This window comes from Sinocyclocheilus anshuiensis, unplaced genomic scaffold, assembly GCF_001515605.1.
Source record: "Sinocyclocheilus anshuiensis isolate Anshui unplaced genomic scaffold, SAMN03320099.WGS_v1.1 scaffold42, whole genome shotgun sequence".
NCBI lineage: Eukaryota > Metazoa > Chordata > Actinopteri > Cypriniformes > Cyprinidae > Sinocyclocheilus > Sinocyclocheilus anshuiensis.
Genome location: NW_015546057.1, coordinates 1,916,157 through 1,934,642, shown reverse-complemented (window position 1 = coordinate 1,934,642; position 18,486 = coordinate 1,916,157). Strand labels below are relative to the sequence as shown.

Genomic DNA, 18,486 nt, shown 5'->3' with positions numbered 1-18,486 from the left:
TGCAGTGTGCAGCTCGCTTATAGACAGACGCGATGTGGTGATTTGAAGACATTTGTGTATTTTGAGAGAGAGCGCGTGCGGTGATTCACTCACGCTGTTTGTGAAATTACGTCTCACACAAGGTTTTCAAATGACTTTATAAGTTATTTAATGAAGAAATATGAAGGTGAGTACCTAACCTTCAGCATTATAATTATTTCACCCTCGCCGGACAGAGACTGAGATGACACGGCAGCGTCATCAGCTTGAGATCGTTTTTTTGAGATCGGCCTTTTTAGAGACCGCCGATCAATCATCCAAAGCAATTATCATCCGATAGTGATCGGTAGCCGATCAATCGGAGCACCCCTACTTTGTGTGTATGTGAAAGAGGAATCAATTCGTGTGAAACGTGGTTTGCGAGTGGTAGAGGAATCAATTCGAATCAATTCACTGTTAGCATCAAAAGATGCTAACAGTTTAGGGGAAGGAAGCGAAGATGAAACCATAGCAGATAGCCTGAAGGGTGAGAGTGAGCGTAGGTTACGTTGAAAGATGACCTTTCCCTTTAAACCTAGCCAACAAGCCATATGTGTTGATTGTGAAACACAGTAGACTTTAATAATATGCGTTTATGGTGTAATTACTACATTTTCGTGTCAATACAAGTTCATATTTACTGCAAACGATGCGCTGTTACTTTAATTCAGCGCTTGCAGCGCAGCAAAAATAGAGTCGGTGCGGAAACAATCTCTGCACTGCTGCAGACGCGCCGCGCCTGGAGCGCACTGCCGGACCGCAACCGTCTGCAGTGTGGAGACCGCCGATCAATCATCCCAACGTGATTATCGGCCGATAGTGATCGGTAGCCGATCAATCGGAGCACCCCTAATAAAAACCCATTTACACTACATGAGAATATTAAATATATATATATATACAATATATAAAATATTAAGACTTTTGACAGGTTGTCAAACCGTAATACACACACACACACACACACACACACACACACACACACACATATATATGTGTGTGTGTGTGCACGGTTTGACAACCCGCCAAATATTTTTTAACGTCTCTTACTCTCAACAAGGCTGAATTTATTTGATCAAAAACACAGTAAAAAAAAAAACAATAGTGTGCAATATCATTATAATTGCAATTAGCCATTTTCTAATTTTAAATATATTTTAAAATGCAATTTATTCCTGTGATGTAAAGTTGAATTTTCAGCATCATTAATTCAGTCTTCAGTGTCACATGATCCTTCAGAATCATAATTATTATTATTATCAATGTTGAAAACAGTTGTGCTAATCACACATATAAATAAATACACTTTCTTCACACAAACAAATGCAGATTAGTTTTTTAATAATAAATAATACTAATTAATCTTACGATTTCTGACCAGTCTTGTGAAAACAGAATATTATATACATTTGGGGGCAGTATGAAGCCTTCTCTAAAAGACATTCATTTTTACACCAGAAATGGAAATCACATTTGGGGAATCAGAGGCAAAAGAAATTTTGATTCTAGTCCTTTTGGTTCTTGAGAAATAAGCAAAAATGTAAATCCTTATAATAGCACTATACCTCCAGGCAGACGAATGTTATTGTGACGTACAAACATACGTCTGCACATGATCTCACATCCTGTCTCAAGTTAAAGCTCCGGCTATGCATCAAATACACGTCATCAGGGGTGTAGAAGGTGGGGGCAGATTATGAACCCCATCATCTTGGCTCATGAATATTAATCAGGTGATGTAACGTTCACCCAGTAGTCACAACTGATTTTTACAGAGGTCTGGTAAGTGGGCGCTAGCCCTAGTAGAATTACCGCTTACGGCTTGAGCCTTCGTTCAGTCGACTGCTGATGCAACCGGCTGGCAGATGTTTCTGCTTGGTCTAAAAGTCTTAAAGCAGACAGATGTCATTTCGATTACCTAAGTGGTGGGTGAGATTTGGGATCATTCCACCAAGTTTGCCATCTCTGACTTTATGATTTCTGACACCCAGACACTTTCAGGGAAGAAAAATCATAGTAATAAGAAAACTGAACAAAAACCTTTCAGTAATGGACCCCTGAAAATGTGTTTCTGCTTGATGTGCTGGTGCTGGGGTTTATTAGTATGAATATGTGCACCTCCACTAGGAGGCGCTAGACTGTAACTCCCCAAAGACAAACTGAAGCCTGCGTTCCTTTGCTCTGTTGCCTTCGGTGTCTGTAGAAGTGTCATTTGACAGACATCTGTCACAGCTCATCTCTTACACACCCTGTCAACTGTCTCTCCCTCACTTCCTTCTTCTCTCTCTCTGACCTCCTCAGGCTGTTTAGCATGTGTGAGTGAGCAAACCGCTTCAGGTGGAATAGAAAGACATGAAGGGTGAATTTCTGTCTTTATCACAGTCTACTTCAGTGCTTCCCAACCTTGATCCTGTAGGTCCTACAAAGGTACACATTTTAGTCTCCTTTATCAGACACAACCATATTAATGAGCAAATGAGAATCAGGTGCGTTTGATTAGGAGTCAACCAACTAGTTATGTGCAAAACTACATATTCTGACTAGTCAACAAACGATGGTTTGATTTTGTGTCAGTGGTTTAAAAGAGACAGATTCTTGCTATGGTGACAGTATACAAGCATGCTAAAGGGATAGTTCACCCAAAAATGAAAATTCGGTCATTGATTACTCACCCTCATGTCATTCCAAACCCGTAAGATCTTTGTTCATCTTCAGAACACAAATTAAAATATTTTCAATGAAATCCGAGAGCTTTTTTACCCTGCATAGACAGCAACATAACTACCACATTCAAGGCCCAGAAAGATAGTAACATCATTAAAATAGTCCATGTGACATCAGTGGTCCAACTGAAATGTTATAAAGCTACGAGCATACGTTTTGCAAGCAAAGAAAACAAAAATAATGCCTTTATTCAACAATTTCTTTGTCTTCTGTGTCAGTCTTTGACGCACGTTTACAAGAGTACCACAATGCATGCGATTGATGATGCTGACACAGGATTTCATAAAAAATATCTTAATTTGTGTTCCGAAGATGAATGAAGGTCTTACAGGTTTGGAACGACATGAGGGTGAGTAATCAATGACAGAATTGTCACTTTTGGGTGAACTATAAACCCTTTTCTGAAAAGTCCCCTGCTTCATTCTCTAACAGTGTTGCCAAATTGGGCTACTTTAACACTGTTGCCGCGGGTTGTTTTTAATGTCTGCGGGTTGCAGCAACTCAAATAACATGATATTTATCCCCTGGAATGCGAATTTTAGCAGGGGAACCCCGGCACTATACCTCCAGGCAGACGAATGTTATTGTGACGTACAAACATACGTCTGCACATGATCTCACATCCTGTCTCAAGTTAAAGCTCCGGCTATGCATCAAATACACGTCATCAGGGGTGTAGAAGGTGGGGGCAGATTATGAACCCCATCATCTTGGCTCATGAATATTAATCAGGTGATGTAACGTTCACCCAGTAGTCACAACTGATTTTTACAGAGGTCTGGTAAGTGGGCGCTAGCCCTAGTAGAATTACCGCTTACGGCTTGAGCCTTCGTTCAGTCGACTGCTGATGCAACCGGCTGGCAGATGTTTCTGCTTGGTCTAAAAGTCTTAAAGCAGACAGATGTCATTTCGATTACCTAAGTGGTGGGTGAGATTTGGGATCATTCCACCAAGTTTGCCATCTCTGACTTTATGATTTCTGACACCCAGACACTTTCAGGGAAGAAAAATCATAGTAATAAGAAAACTGAACAAAAACCTTTCAGTAATGGACCCCTGAAAATGTGTTTCTGCTTGATGTGCTGGTGCTGGGGTTTATTAGTATGAATATGTGCACCTCCACTAGGAGGCGCTAGACTGTAACTCCCCAAAGACAAACTGAAGCCTGCGTTCCTTTGCTCTGTTGCCTTCGGTGTCTGTAGAAGTGTCATTTGACAGACATCTGTCACAGCTCATCTCTTACACACCCTGTCAACTGTCTCTCCCTCACTTCCTTCTTCTCTCTCTCTGACCTCCTCAGGCTGTTTAGCATGTGTGAGTGAGCAAACCGCTTCAGGTGGAATAGAAAGACATGAAGGGTGAATTTCTGTCTTTATCACAGTCTACTTCAGTGCTTCCCAACCTTGATCCTGTAGGTCCTACAAAGGTACACATTTTAGTCTCCTTTATCAGACACAACCATATTAATGAGCAAATGAGAATCAGGTGCGTTTGATTAGGAGTCAACCAACTAGTTATGTGCAAAACTACATATTCTGACTAGTCAACAAACGATGGTTTGATTTTGTGTCAGTGGTTTAAAAGAGACAGATTCTTGCTATGGTGACAGTATACAAGCATGCTAAAGGGATAGTTCACCCAAAAATGAAAATTCGGTCATTGATTACTCACCCTCATGTCATTCCAAACCCGTAAGATCTTTGTTCATCTTCAGAACACAAATTAAAATATTTTCAATGAAATCCGAGAGCTTTTTTACCCTGCATAGACAGCAACATAACTACCACATTCAAGGCCCAGAAAGATAGTAACATCATTAAAATAGTCCATGTGACATCAGTGGTCCAACTGAAATGTTATAAAGCTACGAGCATACGTTTTGCAAGCAAAGAAAACAAAAATAATGCCTTTATTCAACAATTTCTTTGTCTTCTGTGTCAGTCTTTGACGCACGTTTACAAGAGTACCACAATGCATGCGATTGATGATGCTGACACAGGATTTCATAAAAAATATCTTAATTTGTGTTCCGAAGATGAATGAAGGTCTTACAGGTTTGGAACGACATGAGGGTGAGTAATCAATGACAGAATTGTCACTTTTGGGTGAACTATAAACCCTTTTCTGAAAAGTCCCCTGCTTCATTCTCTAACAGTGTTGCCAAATTGGGCTACTTTAACACTGTTGCCGCGGGTTGTTTTTAATGTCTGCGGGTTGCAGCAACTCAAATAACATGATATTTATCCCCTGGAATGCGAATTTTAGCAGGGGAACCCCGGCAAAAAACTTGTATTTTAGCCCCCGGAACACGATTTTTAACTGGGGACCCCCTCGAAACGCGATTGGGCTAGTTTTGGGCTAGTTTTGAGTAGCAATTGGGCGGGTTTCCTTGTGAAAACCTGGCAACCCTGTTCTCTAGCTACTTTAAAAAAAAAAAAAAACAACAACAACGCAACAATCTAAATAAACCTCATTATTCGATTAGACTATTTGTAAATGTCTAGTTGACCACTTCAAGCCATCCCTTAACAATAACATAAAAAGACCACTCAGAAACGTTCTCAAGAAATCCATCCATAATGAATAAAACTTGATGATAACAGGTCCATTACTGTACACTTCTATTATAAATATATAATGACTACAGGAACTAGAGAACCCTTATAAATGTATAAATGCATTTTAAATGTGTATGTATAATCTCCATTTATAGGTACCACCTTTTGACAGACTTAAAACTATGTAACTGCAGTGATGATCACACACACCACACACACACACACACACACACACACACACACACACACACACACACACACATTGCTATTGATAGTACCATGATCTGAGAAGTGAATATTATAGACCATATCAGCCTGACTCATGAATATCGATAAGGTGACATAACAGTCCCCTAATTAATATTCATGAGCTTCCATGGATTTCCCGAAAGGCTTTAGGTGGACACTAACCATATTAGGATTACTGCTAATTGCTTGTAAATTCATGCAACTTGTTGGCAAATACATTTTATTTGACCAGTTAGTTCCAACACTGAACTGATTGGAGATGAATAATGACAGTATTGTCTTTTACAACTGCTTTACAGCAGAATCTGAATTGTCTCTGTAGTTGAGTTTTGATAACTGATTCTGCTATTTTCTTGTTTATTACTGTGAGGCTGCTTTGACCTCCTCCAAGTTCAAGAAAAATCTTAAAAATAACTATTTCACCAAAAAATAGTGTACTTCTATCCAGGGAATCCGAGTCAAGACCTATGTGTTCCTTTCCTAAATCCCTCAAGTTTGTTTTTTAGCTGTACAAAACACTCCGGAGGAGGGCCTTTTGTTGACGCCATGAAGCCCCTAGATTACCATACATCTGGAGGGTCCGCTTGACGGACGAGTGAAGGATGGAGAGCGCTCTCCCCAGTGATAATAACAGTGATCTGGCAGCTCTCAGATTGAAGTCAAGGGCCACTGGGTGCTCCGTCAAAAGACGGCCGGTCATACTCTGAACAGCCCTCCACAGGGGGCAGCATTTAATTACCTCAGGTCTCCAGTCGACTCTCCAGCTAAAACAAAAGCAATTGCCACACTTCGAAAACAAAAAAATTAAAATTTCTTTGGTTAACAGGGCTGGGGCGACTCTGTAATGCAGAATGCTTTGTGGAGGAGTAATCTGTATGCAAAGCGGGAGCAGTTGGCAGTGTGCGGTACCCTGAAAATCTCAGTTTGATGATCTAAGCAGAGCTGTAATATTTCTCTGTTAAGATAAGAGACAAACAAAAACGAATCAACACATAAACAAGTCCCGAATTCGTCTGGCTCACACTGACTGATCCAAACAATCAATAACAAACAAAAGCAGCTTTTAGCATCTTCTTTGAATTCTAAAGTTCTTTATTTAGTGTTGAAAACCAATGACTTTCATCAAGGTGTACACATACCATGGGAGGTATTTATTACAGTACCTAATAAATATAAGGAAATATATTTATTAGCTTTAAATGGATTTAAATAGCAAATTGTGATTAAACTCCTGTTTTTAAATAACTTTTAAGGAAATAAAAAGGTGTGTAGTGTAACAAGTACATACAACAGTTTGATTAGAGAGTCATTGAAATCATTAGCAACTGTTTTATTCAGGAACACAACTACAATGTGTTGCATGGATAAACGTCACAGTCATTCTGCTTGGATTTAGTTTGAACTATTTCCTTTTAGTGCAGCAAAAATAGACAACGTAACTAGAAAACATTTCTCGGTGTGAACTTTATTCACCTGTTGTATAAAAAAAATACTACTGTAGTTTTATAAAATTGTGTAGATGACACTGTCAATGGCTACACAATATTGATATTATTTCTTTTTTGAGCTGCCTCAAAGAGAAACGGAAACACAAAAACAAACCACAACAACAACCCTCCATCCCTAGCCTTTCAATAATTCTTCAGTGGTTCTAATTAGTGTAATTAATTCAGTCTAATGAGCCCTCTTCTCTCAGTCTACACCCTCTAAATCATGTCATAAACACGTTATAAGGAAACGGAACGAGCACTTACGCTTAATGTAGGTTTTTGTAAATGGCTTTAATCCATAGGTGACGCTGTTGTCTATGAGAGCTGCGTGAAGGGTCGGGGTCTAAGAGCTTTCATGAAGAGAGCACAGGCCAAAACACGTGACGTCACGCCAGGAAAACCACGAGCCCCACTGCTGATAGTCTTAATTAGCTTTCTGACTCAATTAGTTTCGTTAATGAGCGTGTTGGTTCTAAGCTAGCGTTTTGGCTGTTGAAGACTAATTCATAATAAGCCACACTTCACTTCAGCTCTGACCTTTTTTTCGTCTTGTTTTTCAGTTTTGTTCTTAACCTTACCTCTAGCATTTATCTTCTTGTCATCGGTTTCTGCTGCTTCTGTGATGTTCCAAACTCTTCTTTCTCACGTCTGTCTCTTTGACTTTTTCTTTGTACAGCTAGGATTGTGTAATAGAGTGAAAAGAGCAGCCTCATCTACATTCTCTGAGCTTCAGACTCAACTCACATCGACTACAAGACACTAAATGTGACAGACCAAACAAGTCAAACACACTGCAGACAGACATTAGAGAAACCTAAACACAGATCGCTGTCCAAAATGAATAAAACATGCCTGCTTTATTTGCCTCTGAAGCTACTTGATTAACTGATCACTTGCTTTCTTGAAGGAAACACGATATATATTTGCAAATGCAGATTTATTAAATGGATAGTATGTGTTAATATGTTTGGTTCACTAAAAAGGAATGGCTCATGAGGGTCAGTTGTTCAGGAATAGGAAGGATTAGACGGGCTGTGCTGTATGTTTTTGATTCACTAAAATCAACTGGTTCATCAACAGATTTGGAGTCATATATTTGGGTATTATTTAGACTGCACTGGTTGTGTTGTATAGATGTGATTCACTAATAAGAACCGGCTCATACAGGTCGTTCTGAATTAGTTAGGCTACACTATTTTTTTTGGCTGTATTGTTTTGATTAACTAAAAGTTAATTAAGTTAAAACTAAACGTTAAAACTGGCTCGTGAGAGTAATTTGTTCTGGCATTAGTTTGACTACACTGGTCATGCCGTATGGATTTGATTCAATAAAAAGAATTGGCCCCTAATGGTCATTCAGTCAGGGATGAATTGGACTACATAGTTATGCTGTTTCATTTTTAGTCACTAAAAAAAAAGAAAGAAAAAAAAATGGCTCATGTGTCATTTGTTCAGGAACTGGTAAGATTACACTGGTCATGCTGCTTTTCATTCAATAAAAAGAACTAAATCATAAGCGCCATTCCTTGTGGTTGGACTACATTGGTCAGTTTTGATTCACTAAAAAGAATCTTAAGCTCAAAAAAAAAAAAAAGTAATTTTGTTCTGCTTCCGTTCTTTTTTTCATTTTGATCTGGTTCTGAAAATCACTGTCGCACACTGGCCTCTCACAGCTGCAGCAAATCTTTTTCCATTAAAGTAAAATACTATGATTTGCTTTATATCTAATACAAGATTTAGAATGTCTACTAAATTCCTTTTTACAATTTTTTTTACAAGTCTTTTTCAAGCAAGCTACATCTACACACTGTAGCTGGAAGAATACAGTAGGAGAACTTCAGTGCCAATGAGATTTGTTACCCTGGACCACAAAACCAGTCATAAGGGTAAATTTTTTCGAAAATTGACTAAATAAGCTTTCCATTGATGTATGGTTTGTTATGATAGGACAATATTTGGCCGAGATACAACTATTTGAAAATCTGGAATCTAAAAAAATCTAAATATTGAGAAAATTGCCTTTAAAGTTGTCCAAATGACATCCTTAGCAATGCATATTACTAATCAAAAAATGTGATATATTTACAGTTGGACATTTACAAAATATCTTCATGCAACATGACCTTTACTTAATGTCCTAATTTTTGGCATAAAAGAATAATGGATAATTTTGACCCATACAATGTATTTTTAGCTATTGCTACAAATATACCCCCGCGACTTAAGACTGGTTTTGTGGTCCAGAGTAGTGCTGGGCGGTATGACCAAAAAATGATATCACGGTATTTTTAAAAATTATACCGGTTTCACGGTACATGACAGTATTTTTTTTTCATGCATGACCGGGTGTTAACCATATTTTCTACTGGTTGAGAGAGGAAATACTGCAGTATAGTGACTTAGAATGCCCTATTTTACTGTCATGAGTGAATTCTGTCAAAAAATACCACACTAAATAGTGACTAAACACGACCCCTTTTAATGATAACCAGGAGTCACTCTCATTTATAATCGTGGCATCGTCTGATAAAATCAACATGCATCTACACTAAAGAGCGGCTATGCGGTTGTTTTGGCTATATTACTTTTTTGTCTCATGCAGCGCACTGCCTGCGTCTGAGTAACAAACTAAAAAAAAACAACAAACAAAAAAGTGCATGTGATATTAACACTCAGGGAGGAGGGAGTAGTGCTGGGCGATATGACCAAAAATTTATATCATGGTATTTTTCAAAATTATACCGGTTTCACGGTACATGACGGGATTTTTTTTTTCATGCATGACCGGGTGTTAACCATATTTTCTACTGGTTGAGAGAGGAAATACTGCAGTATAGTGACTTAGAATGCCCTATTTTACTGTCATGAGTGAATTCATATTTATAATTCTAAACAATCAGTAAGCGACAGGTGCTAGGAAACGTTGTTTTGTACTTATTTATTGACGAGTCGGCTGCGGTGCGGCCAACTGACGCTCACTGCACAGAACAGACGCCGAGAGAGGTGACACTTCTCCGGGAAAGTCAGACCTCGCGTTCGCGGGACAGCACTGGCGAAATCTTCCAACTGAACCATAGCTAAGGTTTATCCAAAAAAGTCACTAGGTTTGTCAGTATGAATATTCTACGGAAAAAAGCCACTAAGTTGCTAAATCTAGTGCTAAAGTCGCACTCGTGTGTGAGATGCGGGAGCTGATGGCAGGGGGTGGTGGATATTTGTGGCGGTCAATGTGGATATTGTGGATGAGTTCTTCTGGGTCACCATGTTCTATTAGTTCTATAGCTTCAGTTTAGGAACTTTCACGCTTAGTAACACATACAGCTGTTCCCTCACCACAGTGCAACAGTGAAAAGGGACCCCTTTCAAACAGTGTCGCGTTCCGAACGTTAAGCGACATACGCCGGTATTGCAGTATTTTAAAAATTCATATCATAACAAAAATAAACAGTGGTAATCGGTATGAACCGGTGTCCAGGGTCACATTTGTACAGCGATAACAGCATCACACCAAGCCACATCAAACTGCCAATACGGGGGACACTAATGCAGGCCAACGAACACATATTTTACTCTCTAGATTAGGTTGGGCGGGAGGGTGGCAATAAAACTACGTCCACCAAACCAAACAATATTCATCGCACTTAAGTTTAAAAAACAGGCCAAACTCTGATCACTTGCATATTTGAGGCTGGTCTCGAGTGTGCATGAGAGGTGCCAGGCGGCCATAATGATAAATCAGAATTGCAAAGAAAGACACAAACAGACAGTGATCAGACCCAAGAGAAAGCTCGTCTCCATAATGTCCTGTTCAATCAATACAGGAACGCCCTTTACACGCTTCTATAAGAGACAGCCAGGCGTTCCTTCTCTCCTCAAATATTCTTCCTGCCTTCCCTCTATGTAAACACTACCAAAGTCCAGATAAAGCTCATTTTATTCATTACTTCTGAGAGCTGTGGCGTGATGCTCATTTTTTCCTTTTGCTATTAATTAAATTAAAAAAACACACTAAAAAAGCAGTACATTAATTTAAACACACCTCTTCTATGATGAACATGTTTTTCATTTATGAATTAAAATTCATTTTGAGGGCATGCTATTGTAATGAAGATACAAATCTTCATTAAAAGAATGAAATTAAATAACCTTTTATTATTATTATTATTTTTTTTTACATATTTTAAATATTAGAAATATTTCATTTTTTAATATTAAATATATGAACAAAGCTTCTTCACTGCTTAATAATATTTGAAAAACATTTGTCATGTGATGCGACCAATATGGAGAAACAGGAAACCATGTCTATGACTATGACATGTCAAGATCAATACAATAATTGTCTTAAAATATCAGATAATTTAACCCTTTTATGACAAAGATGGTAAAATACCATGTCGTGTGACTCAAAGTATCTTTTACCTTGAAAAATATATTTATCTATTAACATATATTTGACATATATTTACTGTGCATTTAAGACGTGCATGTACTCAAGTTAAGGAAAGTATGTTTTTACTTCTTGTTGGTTACACCACATGGTGTTTTAGAACCATGAAATTAGATTATTTTCAAACTACTGTAGACTCTCTTATACATTTTATTGTAGACAACTCCAAAGGCAACATACCCTCGAAGCACCACAAATCTTGGGCCATTTGAAATGTATAGTGTTGTTAAAACATTGCTTCAATGTTCTTGAGACAAAGTCCCAAGTAAGAGTGCAATTGCAAAGTAGCATAACCTGCAAAATAAAGCAAGTAGGCCAGAGTTGGGAGTTTGCAGAGCTGGGCTGTTTAGATAGGAACAGACATTGGAGAGAGATTAGTTGGGGCTTACCTCCACAGGGAATCTCCTGCCATTGATGCTGTGCTCGGAGCCGTCGGAACCATTGCTCTGGCCCCAGTGGAACTCCACCTTCTCGGCTTTGAAGCGGCCTGGTAGCCCGGCTCCTCTCACAAAATAATCGTCCTTCAAGAAGATCGCCACTGTGAGGTGCAGAGAAAAGGAAGGAGGGTTAAATAGGGAGAAACCGTGAGATAAAGACCACTTTCTTGGCATGCACATTAACCAAATGTCTTCCAAGGACCAATGCATTTCTGACTGAAAATAAAGGAAAATGACTGGAGGACACTTCATTTCAGTATTTATGATTATTCATTTAGCTTCCTCAGGGACATAGGCTGAATATTACACGCACTTTCTTTCTGCTGTTGCTGTTGTCCTCAGAAGGCCAGGTCTCAAATGAAGCAGTAATTTGGCTGAGAGAAGACATTTCCCCCTCACACCGTTTCAAATTGCTTTTTTTGATTCCTTTTGTTATTCCATAAAACCCGAGCCATAAAAAAAGAGGCAACCAATAGTGAAAGCTCTTCCATCCAAGAGCATTTAGATTCACAAATTGGTTTTTCGCACCAGGACCGGACTTTAATTAATGAGTGCGACCTTAAATAGCACAGCCTTTGTTGGACAGATTTCCTTTTCTGATTGAATTTCAGAGTGATTTTTTTTTTAACTTGCCGCTTGCCACAAGAGATTTGTGTCCTATTTAAAAGAACAGCTCCTCTGAAACCTCGCTTGCAATCTTACCGAAACAGGCTAGTGTCCAACCGCTGAGATATTGAAGCAATCAACTGGTGGCAGTCTGAATCTGTCACCACAGCAACGTGGAGTGACTCGGAGGTGCCAGGGGCAAAAGTAAGATGGCAGGACACACTTTCGCACAAAAGCACACTCTCAAGCCTGGGTAAAAACAACGACGCTCTCTGTACTTCTCTTGACTCCTCTTTAAGTTGTTTGGTCTTTTGTTGATTTCTTTGACGTAATCCGACATGAGAGGGAGCATTCGCTTCATGAGTTATTCCAGCTCTGAGCTTCATGGGCTTTAACAAACAGGCAGGAATTAGACGGCTAAGCCAGCAGGACTTTGGAACGGCAACATGTGAAAACTAGGCCTCGCCTGCCAGCAAATCCTTGATCAATGCAAATGTTTCTTCAAGGTTCCAAGATCTCATGTATTTCTTAAGTTTAATTTGTCGGGGGTCTGTGAGAAGCTTGTGCACTGGGCAGTCCAACAACACACTCGCTCGCTCACTCGAGAAAACACCTCTATGTTTGGAAGAGCATTGTACACTGGTGTAGAGACCTGCACTCCTACGGGAGTACCGCGGGACCCGCGGGACCCAACGCAACAGAGTGAGGCGCGGGACAACGCTTGACGGCTTGATGGGCGAGTGCGGGTGCGGGCGGGGAGAGACTCGTACCCGCAAAATAGAAATGATCTAAACATAATGTGTCTAAAACATATAAATTGTTATTTATCTGTTGCACTAAAGCAAAAAGAACAACTAATATTAACATTAAAATGATTAACGCACAAACTAGACATAGCCTAGTTTCCATTTATAATGTATCCAATCACAGACTCAGCTGTTGATTTCTGGAACGCAATGTACAGAACCATTTCATGTAAATTTCTTCAATGTACTTAAAACAATCTATATAGATTACTTTTATGCGGGCTTTTGCGGGCGGGAGCGGGACAAAACATGAATGTCGCGGGCGGGAGCAGGACCAGATAAGATATATTTTTGCGGGAGCGGGCGGGCGCGGGACAGAATCTTGCGGGAACGGGCGGGAGCGGGACTGAAAAATCCATCCCGCGCAGGTCTCTACACTGGTGTACACTATATTCTACACAGTATCTAGTGAGAAAGTACGCTAGTATTCCAACTTCCTTCTTTTTCAAACTATTTCCTTTTCCGGACATCTCTAATGAGTGTTTCGCTCAAGGGTCACTTGACGTTGTAGTCATCTATAGATAAAATGATTTAAAACATTGATTGAGTCATGCATTATTCAGAGGTGCCAAGTCTGTAGGTTTATTGTGCCGCCCTGTTCCAGGTGATTATTTCGCTGATAAAACACTCATGTGTCAGTTATAAATAGCAGAGCAGCTCTCCATTATTCATGGGACAACAGCGGGACATTTGTCTTCCTCTGCACGGATTATGTTAAGGAGGGAAACGCTGGGCAATTCGTGTCTGTGTTTACTTCCTCAATATGCTCTGCTGAAGTACGGCTTAATGGTGCAAGACTGTACCATGAAAACTGATTTTGGGTGTGAAAAGTTCAGGTGGGGGGAGATTACACCATAAAAGTTTGATAGAGCTTGAAAGTATGACAGTTGAACACTTCCACTCAATGTAACCTATAATTTGTAGTGGTCAAAGGCATGATGCTGCCACTGGCATGCACTACTGTCACATTGAGCACTGGTGGTCACATGGGACAGGTTCAAATCCTGCCTGCAACAAATCCTGAATCTATTTCCTCTCCCTTCCAAAAATGTTCAGTCACCCTTTACAGTCTCTAATAAAAACTAAAAATATTTATAAAAAATATTTTAAAAAAATCATAAAATTAGAAATAGGCACTTAAATACTTGTCTTTAAACAATGCTATTACATGGCTTTAGAGGATTTTTGGCTAATTGTATGGCCCAATTTAAACCCCATTCACTTTTATGTAACAGCCAGGACATTCTGATATATGTCCTTATGTTTGATGACATGATGGATCGATGTACTTTTTTTTTATGTTGAACTATCCCCAAAAGACAGTGTGTATTTACCGGTTTTGCCTGTATTCTTCATTGATGTCTTGTTGGATGACTCTGCATCAAACCCGTCCAGCGTAAGTTCCTGGTACTCCATCGAGACCTTAGTGTCTTGGTCGGCTATATTGATCGGTGATTGGTTTTTCTCCTGACACTCAGGAAAAGCTGCCGCCCACCCTGTATCTGGTCCGTACGTCCCTGCAGAAGAGAAAGACAGCAAATCAATGGATCATCACACTGCAAACAGAAGCTGAACCTCTCCCAGATTCACTTTATTCTTCATAAATCCCAGTCAAAACACGCTAGAGCCGTCCTGAGACGACCACCTATCTGTCTGTCTCACGAAAACGGAAAAGCTTCATGAAAGTAGTCAACACTTTAATCCAAGACCTTTGAAACACCCAGACTGTAGCAGACATGATTTTTATGTATTTTCTACTGAGAAGTTTACAAGCACTCAATAGAGACAAATATGGAAACTTTATAGAAGTTACCAGTGGCATCGCAAGATTCTTTTCACTGGAGACCCAATACAATTCTGCTGTGCCCCAGTAAATTTTTGCTAATAAATCCGTAATTTTTTTTCTTCACAACCTCAGATGGAACCTCAGATTTCCATAAAGATTTGATTAATTAGATCAATTTGTTCCCTTGTTTTAGTCAAATCATGGTCAGACTGTATTAATTCATTCCGGTATCGTTGGCACATTTTAATACTTTGTTGCCTTGTTTTAATTTCTCTAAAATTTGACCACATTCTGCCAATTCATTTCCTCCTTTTAGTTTTGTTAAATCATAGACAATGGAACGATTTAGTTAAATGTGGCCACGATTCAACTAAAATAAAGGAACAGATTAATAAGTCATGAGAACAAATTCTTAATTCATGGCCTCTATGTGTTTTTTTTGGCTCCAAGAAACTGGACTGTTACATGATCTAGCCCAGCATTACATGTTAACTTTAAGGTACAGATGCTGCACAACAGTAATCACAAATTTAAAAACTGTTGCTTCCAAATTCACCACAGTTGAACACTTTAAAGGCAACGCTACTAACTAACAATTTTTTGACTAGCATAACATTACACCAGCTGCTTACAAAAAAATGTAGTTTCCAGTAACAAGGTATTTTGTCCAACAATTAGCATTACAGCATATTACAGTTTGAAAGCAGCTTTCCCAACACTGTGTGGAACTATCAGTGATCAATGTCACACAGTAGAGACCCTTGTCATCGCATACACAATAAAACTTAAGTAAGCACAGGCAATTTTACTTGAGCAGACAAAATGAGACAAGCAAACAAGACAAGGATATTTTAAGAGTCCATTAAACTCTCTAGTACGGTTAGAAGCACCACTTTGGCTTTGCTCACAGTTAAAGCCTGCCAAATCATAAATGCACCTTTCAGAGCAATAACCACATCCTGATGAGACTCTATATTGCCAGAGTGTGAGTGTGTGAGTGTTTCTTCTCTCTCAGACTTGGTGAGAGGTGAGCAGTGGTCCACAAACAGCTAAACAGAAGGTCCATCCCTAATTGAAAGCAATCCCGGCCTTAAAGATGAATTTGTTGACAATTACCCCAGGCCTGCAAGCATCCGGAGCGATCCAAAATGCGTATTTCATCAAATTAGGATTCATCCTCCTCAGCCTCTGCCCTCGCTGCGGCCTTGGGGCATATTGATTGGACAGGTCTGGGTTTCATATGGAGCAGCAGAGTGCTATAGATCCGGGCAGCACTGCTGGCTAATGAAAGAGAGCGAGGACTTGCGTGTGAAGAGATTACTCACTCCTTAATGCAGCCCTAACAGGGTTAGAAAAACTGCACACGCAAACTTAATCCCAACCACACCTCAGGATACGCATCTCAGATGAGAAAAACAAAGGTCCGAGTACATAACCCTGCCTCTGAGCAGAAAAACAGAGATCAGTACTATTTCTTTTTTATTTGTTTTGCCGGGTTTATGGGTTTATTTGTTCCATTACATCCATTTTTCATTTGTTTACGCATTAAGCTCTGTCCAGTTAACATTAGCATGTTTATGATATTGTATTAGCCTATCTGTTTTAGTATCAAAATGCACTTTGTGTAAATACATGAAGCAAGTATGCAAATTCAACTCATATCCTGTTACTTTTTGAGTGTCAGAATGCATTTTGTAAGTACTTGCTGCAGTCAGGGTAGAAGCCAATTTTAGTTCAATAAATCTGTACAGTCAGTTCAATGTGATATAAGGCTGTATAATTTTGTGTCAATCAATCAACCAACAATACATCGAAAAGCCATTTTTCTAAAAACATCCCAGTGAACCATAAAATCTAAAAACTTGACTGAAAACTGAAAAAATGTACTTATCCTCACATCCTCATTTTTATTTGCATCAGATTAAATATACAGTAGCGTATGAGGTCCACAGCAGCAATAGCATAAATGGTCTTCTATCGTCAGCTGTCACTTTCACGACAACTATTGCCAAGACAGAACATCAGTTGCTGAGCAAGTAAGTGAAATAGTCAATATAGTTACATACTAGAATAACAACAAATCTGGTTTACTGGAACAGACATTTGAAGATAACTTTATCACCCCCTGGAGTATTGGAGTTACATTACAAGCACACGACTGTACGATAAATACAACAGGATGACATTTTGCACTGCCATGGCCAATCATTCACATTAGTTTGTTTCTTTACAACTTCTCCGGGTGTGTGTTCACGGTGTGTGTGTGTTCACTGCTGTGTGTGTGCACTTTGGATGGGTTAAATGCAGAGCACTAATTCCAAGTATGGGTGACCATACTTGGCCACATGTCACGTCACACTCACACTTTATGTTGCAAGTAGTTTGTCCAACTGTCTATCAACTTAACTAGTAATCAATTTAAGCCTCCCTCCCTTCCTCTCCTCTAGTAAAAACACACTTCGGTGGCTGGTACAGTACATGGAATGCTATTCGCTTGAGGATGGAAGAGAAGGTTCAACCCACTCCAACATTAAATGGTTGTGAGAGATCTCAGCCTCCCATTGTTTTGATTTACCCTTCATTCCTCCCTCCAGACAGAAAGGGAGGGAGCAACGACCAGGTGTCAAATCAACATTTCATTCACCTCTGACCTCTCTCTCAGCTCGATCGATACTTCCTCTGTTCACAGTTTCCTTCTTTTTTTTTTTTACTTTGTTGAGAGAGAGAAAGAGAGTGAGAGAAGCTGATGGATCTCCTAAAACGAGATTACATTTTGGGGCAAAAGACATTAGCTTTGCTATGAGAACACACAACCACACTAACCATTGATTCTCTCAATTTTTAAAGGCATAGTTAACCTAAAATGAAAAAAAAAGTCGGTAACGCTTTAGATTACAACCCGCAATGTACTGCGTAAGTAAACAGAATTTACAGCGTAACTTTTTTGTAATTACAGTGTACCTATTCAGTACCTCCGTGTAGGTATAAGGTAACAATATGCGAAGTTTGGAGAATAAAGGAGTAATAATCTGTAAAATTACAAATGATTTCTACTGTAAGTATTTTGAAACTAAGGGGTACCTATTCTAATATTATGACCTCTTATATTTGCAAGCGATTAAGCAAAAACATACACTGTGTACTTTTTTATAGCCTACACATATAAAACAAGCTGGTAATTGTTTCAATCCAAACGCTCGGTTGAGACTGTTGGGTTAGGAAGCTGGCTTGATTTGACCCAATTTGGGTTGATATCAGTAATAACCCGATGTTGCTGGGTTATGAATGTGGAGGACGTGAATGAGAGCATGCAGCAAGTCACGTGAGTTCAAACGTGAACGGCTCTGTGTGCGACGAAATCC

General features: G+C 39.3%; 1 protein-coding gene across 1 annotated transcript in view; it reads right to left on the bottom strand.

Annotated features, from left to right (window-relative positions):
• Window positions 1-18,486, bottom strand: part of ptprga (protein tyrosine phosphatase receptor type Ga) — a 302,816-nt gene that overhangs the window by 105,852 nt on the left and 178,478 nt on the right. The window contains exons 3-4 of the mRNA XM_016500550.1: window positions 14,673-14,855; window positions 11,879-12,027 (exon numbers count right to left, since the gene is read on the bottom strand). Of these exons, the coding sequence (XP_016356036.1) occupies window positions 11,879-12,027; window positions 14,673-14,855 (332 nt within the window). The remainder of the gene's footprint in view (window positions 1-11,878; window positions 12,028-14,672; window positions 14,856-18,486) is intronic.